A 15352-nucleotide genomic window follows, 5' to 3' on the forward strand; every position below is an offset into this window, starting at 1 on the left:
AGTGCCCAGACCCTAGAACCAGGAGGACCTGAGTTCAAATCCAGCTTTAGACGCTTAATACTTGCTTAGCTGTACAACTTTGGGCAAGTCACTTAGCTTCATTACCTTGAAAAAAATCCAAAAAAAATAAAAAAATCCTTCCTGCTTCTCAGTTTCTGATCCTAGAAGACCCAGGTTCAAATCCCAGTTTTGATACCTATAAACTGTGTAACCTCCCCAAACCTCTTCTTCCTATCAGAGCTAAAGATAAGAAATAATATTTGCCTGGCACATAATAAGTGCTTTATCTACCCACTTATCTGTCTCTCTATCCCTATTTTACATAAGAATAAATTATGTCTCAAGAGAGACAAAATGAATTTATCCCCACCCACCCAGCCCCAGAGTTATAGGATTAGCAAGCTTTAGAAAGCAGATAGTCTGGGCAGTTGGGTGGTACAGTGGACAGATCAGTGAACTTAGAAGACTCATCTACTAGCTGTCTAATCCTGGGCAAGTCACTTTACCTGTTTACCTCAATTTCCTGATCTATAAGTTGTAGAATCAAATGACAAGCCACTCCAGTATCTTTGCCAACTAGCCATGTGACCCTAAGCAAGTCATTTAATGTTTGTCTCAGTTTCCTCATCTGTAAAATGAGCTGCAGAAGGAAATGGCAAACCGCTCCAGTATCTATCTTAAGAAAAATCCAAAAGTCATGACATAACTGACCCACAACAAAAAGACCAAATAGTCACTTGCTAAACCTAAAATCAACCACTTTCTCCAAATACACTCATTTATTTATTTTCAAATGAGGTGATATTTGTAAAGCACTTAACATAGTGCTTGGAACATAGCAGGTGCTATATAAATGCTTATTATTATTATTATCAGCTATCATCATCATAATCATCATTACATTAAATGCATTTGAAAACACACACTTGGCCATATGGATGCCTCCAGTAGAGGGAGCTCCTGCCCCAACAGACTCAAGCCCATTTTCTTCCCCCAGGACAATATGGTGGAAAGAATACTTGGAAGCCAGGAGCTCTCTTCATTGGGAGATGCCACTAGGGTGGGAGGGAGGAAGGAGAGAGGGAAGGAAGGAAGGGAGGGAGGGAGAGAGGGAAGGGAGGAAGGGAGGGAGAGAGAAGGGAGAGAGAGGGAGAAGGGAGGGAGAGAGAGGGAGAAGGGAGGGAGGGAGAGAGGGAAGGGAGGAAGGGAGGGAGGGAGAGAGGGGAGGGAGGGAAGGGAGGGAGGGAGGGAGGGAAGGGAGGGAGGGAAGGAAGGAAGGGAGGGAGAGAGGGAAGGGAGGAAGGGAGGGAGGGAGAGAGGGAAGGGAGGAAGGGAGGGAGGGAGAGAGGGAAGGGAGGAAGGGAGGGAAGGAGGGAGAGAGGGAAGGAGGAAGGGAGGGAGGGAGAGAGGGAAGGGAGGAAGGGAGGGAGGGAGAGAGGGAAGGGAGGAAGGGAGGGAGGGAGAGAGGGAAGGGAGGAAGGGAGGGAGGGAGAGAGGGAAGGGAGGAAGGGAGGGAGGGAGAGAGGGAAGGGAGGAAGGGAGGGAGGGAGAGAGGGAAGGGAGGAAGGGAGGGAGGGGAGAGGGAGGGAGGGAAGGGAGGGAGGGAGGGGAGAGGGAAAGGGAGGGAGGGAGGGAGGGAAGGGAGGGAGGGAAGGAAGGAAGGAAGGGAGGGAGGGAGGGAGGGAGAGAGGGAAGGGAGGGAGGGAAGGAAGGAAGGAAGGGAGGGAGGGAGGAAGGAGAGAGGGGAGGAAGGAAGGGAGAGAGGGAGAGAGGGAAGGAAGGAAGGAAGTGAGGGAGAGAGGGAAGGAAGGAAGGAAGTGAGGGAGGGAGGGAAGGAAGGAAGGGAGGGAGGGAAGGAAGGGAGGAAGGAGAGAGGGGAGGAAGGAAGGGAGGGAGGGAGAGAGGGAAGGAAGGAAGGGAGGGAGGGAGGGAAGGGAGGGAGGGAGGGAGGGAGGGAGGAAGGAAGGAAGGAAGGAAGGAAGGAAGGAAGGAGAGAGGGAGAGAGGGAGGGAGGAAGGGAGGAAAGAAGGAAAGGAGGGAAGGAGAAAATCTAATCCTGGCTCTGCTCCTTATTACAAATATAACATTGAGTAAATCATCTTCCCTTTCTGGTCTTCAGTTTTCTGATTTCTAAAATGGGGCTGTTGGAGTTGCATGTTCCAAGGTCTCTTTCAGTTCTAAATCCTGTGTTCTTACTTAATGACAGGAGAGGAAAGGGAAGGAATGCACATTTATGTGCTAAGCACTTCATAATCATTATCTCATTTGGGTCCTCACAACAATGTGGAGGATAGGGGCTATTATTATCATCCCCATTTTACATTTGAGCAAACTGAGGCAAATAGGATTAAGTGACTTGCCCAGGGTCACAGCTCATAAGTTTCTGAGGCTAGATTTGAACTTGGGGCTTCCTGATCCCAGGTCCAGAACCCAGTATCTTAAGGCTTTTGTTGTTTCTTTGAAAATAAAGAGAATAGGGAACAGCTAGGTGGCACAATGGATAGAGCACCAACCCTGGAGTCAGGAGGACCTGAGTTCAAATCCAACCTCAAACACTTAATAATTACTTAACTGTGTGACCTTGGGCAAGTCACTTAACCCCACTGCCTTGCAAAAAAAAAAACAAAAAGAGAAGAGAAAAAAAGAGGAAAATAAGAAGAATAAATTTAGTAAATCTATGGAATTAAAATATAATGATCATATTAAGGAAATTTTAGTTTACTGTTATGCAAATAATTATCCATCAAAATGGGAGACAACTTCATATTTTAGCTTTAATGAATTCCATTAATGAATCATTCATTCTGGCCATTGCTATAGGACCGTATGAGAAGCCTTAGGGCCTGTCATCTTCCATAAGATTAAGTCTTAAGAGCCAGCAGAATGGGGCAGCTAGGTGGAACAGTGGATAGAGCACAGGTCTTGGACTCAGGAGGAACTGAATTCAAATCCAGCCACAAACACTAGCTGTGTGATCCTGTACAATTCACTTAAACATGATTGTCTTAAAAATTTTTTTAAATGATAAAAAAGCCAGCAGGTCCTTCCCCCTTTCTAACTGCCCAAAGTTTAACCTGTCAGTATGTGTTGTTTAAATGTGAACTCATTGGGAGCAGAAACATCTTGATTTTCCATTTGTACCCTAGCATGAAGCATACCAAAGTATCTAATAAATTCTGTGTGTGTGTGTGTGTTTGTGTGTGTGTGTGTGTGTGTGTGTGTGTGTGTGTGTATTGAGAGAAACAGACAAAAAGAGAAAAGAGAGAAGATAGTGGAAACCTAAAATCTGATAGTATCTCTGACAAGACTGGATAGTTCAATCACAAAATCTTTCTTCAGTTCCTAAAGATCCTTTTTCCAACACCCCAATATTAAAGCTCTGCCTGTCCATCTTAAAAGGCTCCAAGGTAGAGGGGTTCTATCTAGCTAACAAGACCAGTAGTCACCCCCTTCTCTTCCCAGCCCTCTACTAGTCAGCGGCCCCACCTAGCTGAATAGCCTTCATCTCCCTTCAATTTCAGAAAAGAAAAAAACAGATGGTCGGCCTCAGAATGGACCCCTACCTAAACCTCACCTCCCATCCAGGGGGAGGAGATGCTGGGTCAGCAGAAAAAACATCAGCAATTTAATCGAGTCTTCATTGGCAGCCCAGCCTTGGGATGAGGGAAAAGTTTTAAACAAAACATAATAACAAAAGGTGACATAGGGATCTTTCAGGCAAAGCCACTGGGTTTCTAAATTATTTGCCCCATCTGAGTTGGTTAATAACCTCTCTTTTCCCACCTCCCACCTCCAGTCTTGATAGTTCTTTGTTTGCACCTTGAGGCCCAACCTGTAATGGTCTGGTGACTTGGGGTGTGGGGAAAGGGCATCCCATTTCCCTACCACACTGTAAGTGCCATCCAATTCAATCTAAGTTTTATTAGCTGCTTACTATGTTCAAGGTAGGGACCATGTCTCAACTAAATTTCAAGTCTCAAAGACTGGAACAGTCTTCTTGGGCCTATTTCTCAAAGTTACCACCCTTCCATTCTATATGCATCCTATAGGTAATGAACCCCTCTGTTTACCTCTTGGCTTCCCACTAGAGTATAAGCTCCTTGAGGGCAGAGCTTAATTCTCTATATGTTCCTCCTACTTTCTGATACTATAAAAGAACATTTATATTTATATACATATATACATATTTTATATTTACATAGAGGTATGAATAAAATGCATTTTAGATATATTACATATATTTTTATATTTTGTTTTTTCTTCATGCTTATTTGCATATAAATATAATTATATATATATATATATATATATATATATATATATATATATATATCTGGGAAGGGTGTCTAGAACACTGGGAAGTTAAGTGATCTGATGATGATGTTTGTCCTTTGTTCTCAATGAAGACCATGACATTGGGGAGCTGATGCCATGACAAGAAGGTGAATTGGATTTGATTGAGGGGGTGTTGTGCTAAGTCACCAGCCTCACTTGTTCCTCCAGAGCTATCTGGGTCCAATGGCCAGATATGAATTAGGATGACTTGAGATGGTCCTGGATGTGAGGCAGGCTGGGTGAAGTGACTTGCCCAAGGTCACACAGCCAAGAAGTATCTGAGGCTGGATTTGAACTCAAGTCCTCCTGACTCTACAGCCTGTGTTCTACCCACTTCACCATCTAGCTGCCTTAAGTGACTTACTGGGTAGATTAAGTTACCTGTCCAGAGTCCTAGAGCCACTATATGCAAAAGACAGATCTCAAACCCAGTTCCTCGTGACTCTGAGTCTGGCCTTCTCTCTATTCCTCTGTTACCTTTCTCTGAACAGTTTCCTTATCACAACCCAGTGATCTGGGCAGGGCAGGCACTCCCACCTCCACCTTATGGGAGAGGGATTTTTATTCAATATCAAGTCTCTGACAAATGTTAGCATATTCCCAAGTGCCTCCAAAAGAACCTTAAAGACTGGGCCTCCAAGATCATCAGCTATGTGTTTGAAGAGTCACCAACAGACCTTTGTATCCCTAGGGACAGCATGGGAAAAAGTAGTCTTGGGTCAGAGGCATTTAACCTTTTGGGTGCCATAGACTCCTCTAGCCATCTGGTATAGACCCCTTCACAAGACTATGGTTTTAAATGAACAAAATAAAACACATAAAATCACAAAAGAAACTAATCATAATAAAATTCAGTTATTGAATTTTTTTAAACAAGTTTGTGGATCTCAGATTAGGAACCCCTGTTCTAGGTCCTGGTAGGACTTTCAGCCTTCTTTGCTTCCTCATGAGGATAGAAAGGAGTCATACTGACAACAACTCGTCACTCAGTGTCCAAAACCCTGGGGTAGAATCTCAGATCTGAAACTTAGTATCTGTCAATCTAGACAAGTCACTTCACCCATATCTGTCTCAGCTTTCTCCTCAGTGAAATGAGAGACTTGCGCCAGATCAACTGAGGCTTGTCCTTGCCATGATAGTGTATATATACCAGGGCTCCTCCAAGATTTGTCACTGCTTTTTAAGGTTCTAAGCCCTGACATTCTGTTCTACAGATCAACCCAGTCCAAAATTGTGTTCTGTGGACCTTTCCAGTTCTGACATTCTCTGTTCTAAGACCCACTCCAGAGAGGAGAGGAGAGAGGAAGGGATAGAATTTGAAACTCAAATTTTTTAAAAGTTAAAAAATTGTTATAACATTCAATTATAGGAAAATAAAATATTGTATATTGAACTCAAAAAAACAGTTTGTTTTGCCTTTCAAAAAGAAAAAGAAAGCCCCTTCCAGTTCTGCCATTCTTGTTCTAAGGGCCCTCCCAGCTCTGACATTCTGCATTCTAAGGACCCTGGCAACTCTGACATCCTAGGTTCTAAGGACCCTCCTGGCTCTGATATCCTGTGTTCTAGGGACCCTCCCAGCTCTGATATTTTCTGCTCTTAGATAACATATAACATACTGTACCATGAGGGTAATAAAAGCACCTACCTGCTCAGGTTGTTGTGAAGATCCAAGATAATATTTGTAAAGCCCTTAGCCACTCAGCATACAACAGGCTAGGAGCCACCGCCACTACCACCACTACCACCACCATCATCATCATCATCATCATTATTACAAAGATCTCTTCAGGCATGAACCAGATGTGGTTTGTCAAAACAAGATGAAAAAAACCTCCATTTGGGAGCAAGGAAGATAAAGGAGAGTCCTCCCCAGCCAGCCCTCTCCTCCACCCCCAAAAGAATTGCAGAGGGCCATACCGTGCTGGTGAGCATCCAGATTTTCGCAAGGAACGTCATCATAAATCACATCTTCTTCCAGGATGGGGAAAGTGAATCGATCACCTAGAGGGTGAAACGAAAAGGGAAAGGGGGAGAAAGAGAGAGGGGCAGAGAGGCAGAGACAGAAAGAGATAAAGAGGGAGAGAGGAAGGTCAACATGGGACCAACTGTGGCCTGCTGCTGGGGGGAGACCCTTCAGGCTGCACCAGCTGCCAGGTTCCACCTTGCTGGAAGCTGAGGCTCCAGACTAGAAGCTTCAGCCATCCTGAGCCTCCCTCCTGCTTCCCTGACATCATAGTCGTCAGAAGCCCTGAAGGCTTCAGAAGAGAGAGGGTTAAGAGAGAGAGAGAGAGAGAGAGAGAGAGAGAGAGAGAGAGAGAGGGCTCACCCTAATGGCTATTAGCTAAATCACCTCTCCTATCACCACCCCCACCCCCACCATCTCCTCTGCAGTCAGGCATCAGCTACCAAAACCTTCTCCCTGCCCCACCCACCTTCCTTTCCACAATCTATGAGCAGTCTACCAGCCAGTTAGATACCCAACAGTTCCACAGAGCCCCCGGTGGAGAGGGTCTCCCAAGAGGCCCAGCAAAGTGGTCCCAGGACAATTCCAGGTCATCCCTCCCTAGGCTGAGTGCCACTTACATGGGAATGATTGAAGCTGCTTCCAGAAGTGAACCCAGACAGAGCCAGCCCCACCTCCCAGGTCAACACTGCAGAAGAAAACTCTTCTCTCCCTGACCCCAAGGTAAGTTGGGTTTCCTTGACACATTGGGATAACATTCAACTTGTCACTCAATCAGACTTAGTTGGTGTAGGGTGAAATCCCTAAACTCATCGTCCCCTTGAGGGCCCCACTTACCCCCCACTTCTTCTATCAGTGGGTGGGGGTTGGTTCATTCTATCTCTGTCAAAGTTCAGAAAGATTTAAGAAGCTAGCTGTCCCCCCATACCCTATATCATCATCCCCCAGTTTATAGTTCCATTAGTGTATAGATCTCTAGTTCTATAATTTGCTGGCACAATGACCAAATGGTTCTTAAGCCCTAAGACTCTGAGACCCCAATATTCCTATGACCCTAAGGTTGTAGGATTCAATGATGAAGTGACCCTAAGGCACTAGGGCCCAATAGTGACATGACCTAAGGCTCTAGGACCTAACAGTCCCATAGCCCTTCCTCTCTCATTAAAGATGGCCCTCTGATGACTCTTACAAGCACCTTACTTTACAGGAAGTCATTCAGATTCCTGTCCCCAGAATTATAATCCTAACTGGCTCAGGAAGAAGCTGGCAGTCCCATCCTTTTTGAAAGGAAGGCCACTCAAACACTTGAGGTCTCTCTCACCCTCCAATCCCAAGGAACCCCTACCTCGGCGAGAGCTCTTCCGCTTCCAGCTGGAACGGCGAATTCCAGCTCCCACGGGCTCCCCATTGCTCACCACAGCCAGGATCCTGTGGGGGAAAGATACTGTAAGGTTGGAGAGGTCAAGAAACAACCGGAGCCACAGGGGCACAATCCTGGCAGAATAGGCTACTCCACCTTTACAGCCAGACCACCATCTAAGCACAGGATGAAAATCAGGGTACCTGACTCCAGGTCCAACATAGCCTTGAGCAAACTTCATTTTTTAGGGCCTCAGTGTCTTCATTTGTAAAATGGGAATAATATCACCTACCTTATTTATGGGTGGTGATACAATACAATACAAATGATAGTGTTTTGGAAAGTGTAAAATGAATGGGCACAGAAGGCCCTGTTATCCTTCTTAGCTGTAACTGTTGGTTAACTTAACCCTTGCCATTCATTCATTCAGCAAATAACTATTTTGCAACTACTATAGCAATAGATCTACATGGAGGTTGGATGTAGCCTTTGTGAAGGATTTAGTAAAGGTCATTGGATGACAACACTTAGCTGGGTCCTGGCCTTCACCAGCAGAGGCAGGGTACCCACACTTGATAAGAACCTACAACCCCTAAAGTAGCCAAAAGGACTTTGTATAATGTGCTGGAAGAGATACACAGGAAAAGTAAGGCCTGATCCCCAATCCCAAAGAGCATATAAAAGGAACCAAAGAGCAACCATTTATTAGGATGAACAAGTATTTATTAGGTAGTCTGAAAGACTCCAATTCAAATCCTACCTCAGACTCTTAGCATTGTGTGACTTCCTTCATATCTACTGACTCAGTTTCCTTCCTAAATGAGGATAATCATAATACTACTTCCCAAGCTTATTGGAGAGATAAAATGAGATAATTGAGCTATCATGAGATGTTAATTATGATATTATTGATTATAAATAATTGGAAAGCATTTTACAAATTGAAACAGCTAGCTATTATGTGTTAGGTACTGAGGATTCAGGGACTAAAAAGAAACTATCTTTATGGAGGTTATATTCACTTAGGAAGAGAGAGGGGAGAGAGAGAAGTGGGGGATAAGGAAGGGAGTTTGGGTCCCAGGAGTCCCAAGGATGGTGAGTGGAACCATGGGGGCAGCACTGACACATCCTTCCCTAGTAGCAAAGGGAGTTTAAAGTCTTTTCCTGATTCCCCTGCCCCACCCTAGATAATAGGAGCTCCCCCTCCAAAAAAAAAAATTCCCTTCTATTTACTTTGCATACACTTTGCATAAATGTGTGTGTGTGTGACAGAATGTAAGATCCTTGAGGGTAGGGAAATGTCATTTTTATTTTTTCTCTTTGCATCCTCAAGTGCCAGACCCATTGTTCAATCATTTTTCATTTGTGTCCAACTCTTCATGACCCCATTTGGAGTTTTCTTGACAAAAAATACTAGAGCGATTTGCCATTTCATTTTACAGATGAGGAAACTGAGTCAAACAGGGTGACATGATTTGCCCAGGGTCACACAGCTACTAAAGGTCTAAGACCAGTTCTGAACTCAAGTCTTCCCAATGCCAGGTCCAGCAGTCTGCCTACTGCAATGCCTAGTTGACCTGCCTAACACATAGTGGGCTCCTATAATAAATGATATAATAATAAATAATAGTTGAATGACGGTTCAATGGATCACTTATTATTCCCTGAGCAAGATCAAGTGATGAACAGAAGTCAAGGGTGTCACAAAAACATTGAACGACTGGATACCCTTGCTAGCTTAGATGGGCTACAAAGCATGATCTCGAGTGACTGAGATACAGAAACACTGCCTTAGGTGAGTGAGATGTCCCAAGTCAGGTAAGTTCTCTCTCACACATCAATCCAGAGAGCTTAGCACATAATCAAATAAAATTAAACAATCTATAAACTAAAAGAACCTGACCTAATGGATAGAGGGCAAAGCAAGAAGTCAGGAAAGCCTGGACTGAACTCCTTCCTTCTTATTCCTACAGACTGTGACCTTGGGTAAGTGATAACCTCTCATTGTGAACCTACCTTCTAAAGCATACAGAGCTTTGGTTGCAATCAGCTATGTGAAAGACTTCCCACAGGCCCAGAAGCTTAGTTTCCCCCCCCCTAAGAAAAAATTGCAAATCCTATCATTTTCACTTGCATGTCATCTATAATAATCTAATAATTACAAATCATATTTTATAGCACTTAAAAGATTTAACAATTCTCCTTTCTGAAAATGACCCTATAAGGTAGGAAGAACAAATATTGTTCTCATTTTATAAGAAAAAATAGGAGTGGCTAGGTGGCAGTGGATAGAGCACTGCCCTGGAGTCAGGAGGACCTGAGTTCAAATCCAGCCTCAGACAATTAATAATTACCTAGTTGTGTGGCCTTGGGCAAGTCACTTAACCCCATTGCCTTGCAAAAAACCTAAAAAAACAAAAAAAAGAAAATAATAGTAATTACTCCTATTTCTATAATCCTTATAGTTTATAAAGTACTTTTTTCCACAAGAATCCCCTAAAATAGGTTTATTTTAAAGATGGAAAAACTGAGTCTCAGAGGAATTAAATGATATTGGTTCACTTCCTCTCTCTGGGGCTGCTGCTTCTTTCTATAATGATGATGATGGTGGTGATGATGATGATGATGATAGAGTACAACAAGGTGACCTCAACTGCTCCTTGACTTGCCTGAAGATATTTAGCCATACCAACCTCACCTTCCCTCTCCTTGTGGGGCCATCTTCTTACCTCCTTTAGGCTATGAACTTCCCCAATAGAATGTAAGTTCCTTGAAGATAGGGACTGTCTTTAATTTTATTAGTATTTATATGTCCCTGAGCATAGCACATATTAAGTCCTTGATAAAATGCCTAGTTGACTTTGAATCCCAGGGATCAAATCAAAGTAAGGCTACAAGCATTCATCAGTTGTGTAGGGCTTTTGTTAACTAGTCTGGTTCCCTAAAAACTTGCCCACAATCACCCAGCTATTGTATCTAGGATCAAAATCTGAATCCTGGTTTCCTGATTCCAAAGTTAATAATAATTACATCATATCATTATGTGCTTTGGTAGAGAAAGCACTTGTTTTTTGAAATTATAAAACCTGGGGTTGAATCCTGAGAGTCACCTACAAAGTATGACTATGACTACCTGTTAACTTTTCAAATCCCCTGTTTTATCATTTGGACTAGATGATTCTTAAGGAGTAACTCCAAACTCTCTAAACCTAAGGTCTCCTTCCTCCTGGTTATCTTCCTCAACTACCACAATGGACACAGGTGAATTAGGGGGTGGGGTGTAGGAAGGGTAGAAGAGATAGAAACAATGACTGCCCCTCCCCCTTGCTATTTCCATAAATTCACTCCCACCTCTCTAGCTTCCTTCCAGAATTAGGATCAAATGAACTCTATCATTGAGTCAAACTACTCCCCAGTGATCCCCTTCACTAAGATCCAAGTGCCCTCCTTGGCCACCCACTCTGAAATGAGTACAGTTATCCCTTCCACATCCTGGGGGGTTAGGGATGTGATGCCTTCTATCTGGAAAATCCATAAAAGTTTTTGGCCTTCCCCCCAAGGGGGAAAGTCAAAGTGTTGAAGAAATCACTGCAATTTCCCTGAAAAAGAATCTAAGTTCTCCTCCTAGACAAGGAAGACCCTTGCTTTTGAATTTGTAATCCTAATGGTTAGTGCAGTACCTAGCCCAGAGTGAGTGGTTCATAAATGTTTCTTCATTCATATAAATAGGAATGGGAAAGGGAGAGAGGTTGGAAAGCAAGGATTAGGACCTGTGAACTCCACAGAGTAGGGAAGGCCCTATATAAATTATGCCCACCACAAGTTGCAGGAATGTTGTCTTAGAAAACTACACTGAGACATACCCAGGTTCAGGCAGCTTGATTTTTGAATCCAGGACTTCACCCCTGCCAGCCATCAATGTATAAAGTCACTCTGACTCTCAGACAAAGCATGTACACTGCTAAATAAAATATATACTGGAATAAGAGGGACACAAGAGGAGAGCGAAGCACCTGAGATGAGAGAAGTCAAAACAGTAACAATTACCTTAAAAGTTTGCAAAATGATTTTTAGGCATTAGTTCCTTTGGTCTTCCTTTCCAGCTAGGAATATCAGAGATGACAGTGTAAATACTCCCCAGCTGGGATGGCCTGGAGAGGTAGGTAGCCCCCGATCTACTGAATGAGGTACATGGACAGTGGGAGTTCCAAGGAGGAACTTGTACCTGCCTCAACCCATAATGCATCTAAAGGGATGGGTGCCTGAATAACTCAGAAAAAAAAAGCCCCTATGAGCCAGTAGGCTTCCCTTTCAGCCACAAAACAGAGATTTGTTAGAGCAGGAGGGTCTTTGCCTCTTTTGAGTCATGGACCCCTCTGACAATATTTGGGAAAGTCTATGGGGGGGCGGCTAGGTGGCACAATGGATAAAGCACTGGCCCTGAAGTCAGGAGTACCTGGGTTCAAATCCGGCCTCAGACACTTAATAATTACCTAGCTGTGTGGCCTTGGGCAAGCCACTTAACCCCATTTGCCTTGCAAAAACCTAAAAAAATAAAAGTCTATGGGAGGCAGCTCAGCAGCAGAGACCTAGGTTTGAATACTGACTCAACCACTTCCTAGCTGTAAGACACTGGGCAAGTCACTCAATTTTGGCCTGCCTCCATTTGCTCAATTATAGAATAGCACCCTACCTCCAAGAATAGTTATAAGGATCAAAGATATAACAACTTAAAAATGCTTTGTAAAATGCTTTGTAAATCTTAAAAACTATACAAATGCTAGCTTTCATTATCATTAACATCATCATCACCATTATCATAATCATTATTTTCATCCTCATCATCTTCACCATCACTGTCATCATCATCATCATTATCACAATCATTATTTTCATCATAATCTTCATCATCTTTACCATCACCATCATCATCATCATTATTTTGTTGTAATCATCTCCCCCATTAGATTATAAATCTCTTGGGAGGCAGTACTGTGTTTCTTTCTACTTCCTTTAGATCACCAGTGCGTAGTATGGTGTCTGGTATACTGCAAGCACCTAATAAATGTTGTCCCATTAGCTGACTTTTCTACTAACAGATGTGCTGTAAACACAGCACCATGAAAGCTAGAAAGAGATATGGAAAAGGCAGTTGTTGCTATTGGGCTCACAGGGCAAGGTATTCTTATTTTGGGGCAGCTGGACTTTCCACTTACCAGACATGGGACAGCAGGGTCAAAAGGGACAGGAAAGAATGGGACTTTGGCTGCTCATTTCTTAAACTCCAAGGGACGTTGTATAATCTGTTTCCTCCTGCACAACAGTCAGCTAGAGCCCACCAGGCCCCATTAAGGAGTCTCACCGGGAAGGCTCTTTGGGGAGCCTAGTGTTCACCACCACCAAACACAATGGGAGGGAGTTGGATGGCTCCAAGCCAGGCCTAGGTGAATTTCTCCCAGTAGGACTTCACAGCCAGTGCTTTGGGCCTATGGTGCCACCTAGCTGTCATTACTGCCTCAGACAGTACTATCTGGCCTGAGAGGAGGTCTATTCCACCTCTCTCATTTTTCCTCTTATGCAAAATGGGGCTAATTAAGCCACCTAAATTGAAGAGTATTTTTGAAGGTCAAATATGTGAAGCATTTTGTAAACTTCAAAGGGCTATGGCATATAAATGCCAGCCATTTGATATTTTAGACTGTCTCTTCTTCACAAATCCTAGATGTATCCAATAACTTAGTAATTACAGCAGGAATAGTATAGGTGTAAAAACAAAGATGAGACTCAACATGCACAACACAGACTTGCAGTATCCCCTGCACTGCACCATTGCTTTATCAATAAGACTATTTATCTCCTTAAGTGATGATTCCTAGCTTCACCCAAATTTCTGACTTGGAGACTAGGCTGTCCCCCCTCCATCCCTTCCATCCCATCCCATGCCCATTATCACTCTCTGTCCCCACTCTAAGATTCAGCACCTACCTATTTGCCCCACAATTCCCAGATGGCTGGAGCAGTGGCCCAAAGACCACATTTATGATGAATGCCAAGATCTGCCAGGAAAGACTGAACCCCATTCAGCCAACTCCGAAGTCTCCTTCCTGCAAGTCCTAGGCACCATGCTCAGTCTTGTCTTCCATGCCCCGCTTTCCTTCTCTAACCTTTTAAAAGAACTTATTTTTCCTCTGCTGCCCAGCTCCTGACTAATGAAGTCTGACTCGAACTTGGCAGCTAAGCCAGTAATTGTCTCTCTAAGCAAACACTTCTTCTGCAACTCCTCCCCAAAGGCTCCAGATAATGGAAGGGCTATCAAATCAATAAAGAGCCAGTTATCTCACCCTTATCTGGGCTTCCTTAAAAAACAGCGATCTCCCCTCCTCTAGGGAAAGGTAAGGAGAGGCTAGCCAAGAAAACAACCAAACAACTCCTTACATCTCTCTGCAGAAAGAACCTTTGCTCCTACCACAGGTAGGAAAGCAAGCTAAGGCCCTGACCTTTTAGCTGAGATGACCTAACTGGGTCCCTTTTAATCCATGAAATCAATAGTTTTCAAGGTAAATTCTTCTGACTCACAGAAACCAAAATGCTGTCGGAGGTCATCTGGATCCAAAGACAGAAATGCATAAGAACAGCACTATCTTAAAGGCACTGTGGTGCATTTCTTTCTGGTCTAATAGCCAGAAGACAGGAGTTTGGTTTGTTTTGGGGTTTGGTTTTTTTTTTGGTTTTTGCAAGTCAATGTGGTTAAGTGACTTGCCCAAGGTCACACAGTTAAGTAAGTATTAAAATCCCCTAGGAGGGGAAAAGAGACTTTCTCTATCCACTATGTCATTCTAGCTGCCCCCAGATGACATGAGTTTGAATTCTCCCTCTTTCATTTATAGTCTGAACTAGACCAGTCACAAACACCTCTGGGTGTCAGACTACAAATTCCAGATAAGTTGTGTATGATCTGCCTTGGAAAAATTTCCACACTGAAGAAATCACTAGCCATTGCAAATGTTAGAACTGGAAGGGATGTGGGAGGGAGGCAGATCTTGAAAAATAGCTTGCTGGACTCCACAAATGCTCTGGCCTTGATTATCAACTTGGTTTTCCACTACAATAGTAGAGCAAAGTTTTCTAGACTCATTTTATAAAGACTTCCCTTTATCCTCACTTATCTAAGTCCAATCAGATTAGGCCTTTTAGCATCCTTTACATAGACCCCTCCAGTTTCCATCTCTGGGTCTTTGCACTGGCTATTCCCCATGCTTAGAATTCAGCAGTCAACATTTATTAAGTGCCTACTATGTGCCAGAAACTTACTAAGCACTGGAATGTTCTCCTTTCTCACCTCTACCTTTTACAATCTCTCCTATCCTTCAAGACTCAAACACCACCACCTTTCCAGATGCCATAGTCTACCTCCCATCAAGTTTTAGACACTAGTACTTTGCCCACCCTACCCTCTAGCTTGTTTCACACACACACACACACACACACACACACAATCTCTTCCCTCACTAAATTGAAGTCTTTGACATAAATTTTTTTCACTTTTGTCTTCAGGTTCTAATATCATGCCTGGCAAACAGTAGGTGCTTAATAAATGCCTCCTGAATGATCATGTAATCATAGTCATTTCTCCCCCTCTGGCCCTCATTTTATTTCCCTATAAAATAAGAGAATCATAGTTTTAGAGAAGGAAG

General features: G+C 43.4%; 1 protein-coding gene across 4 annotated transcripts in view; it reads right to left on the reverse strand.

The window, feature by feature from the left end:
- The window catches only part of ARHGEF10L (Rho guanine nucleotide exchange factor 10 like), a 252095-nt gene that overhangs the window by 117404 nt on the left and 119339 nt on the right, over positions 1 to 15352 (reverse strand). For all 4 annotated transcript variants that reach the window (XM_074218287.1, XM_074218283.1, XM_074218284.1 and 1 more), the window contains exons 5-6: positions 7644 to 7726; positions 6253 to 6336 (exon numbers count right to left, since the gene is read on the reverse strand). In XM_074218287.1, the coding sequence (XP_074074388.1) occupies positions 6253 to 6336; positions 7644 to 7726 (167 nt within the window). The remainder of the gene's footprint in view (positions 1 to 6252; positions 6337 to 7643; positions 7727 to 15352) is intronic.

This window comes from Macrotis lagotis, chromosome 1, assembly GCF_037893015.1.
Source record: "Macrotis lagotis isolate mMagLag1 chromosome 1, bilby.v1.9.chrom.fasta, whole genome shotgun sequence".
Classification (NCBI taxonomy): Eukaryota; Metazoa; Chordata; class Mammalia; order Peramelemorphia; family Peramelidae; genus Macrotis; species Macrotis lagotis.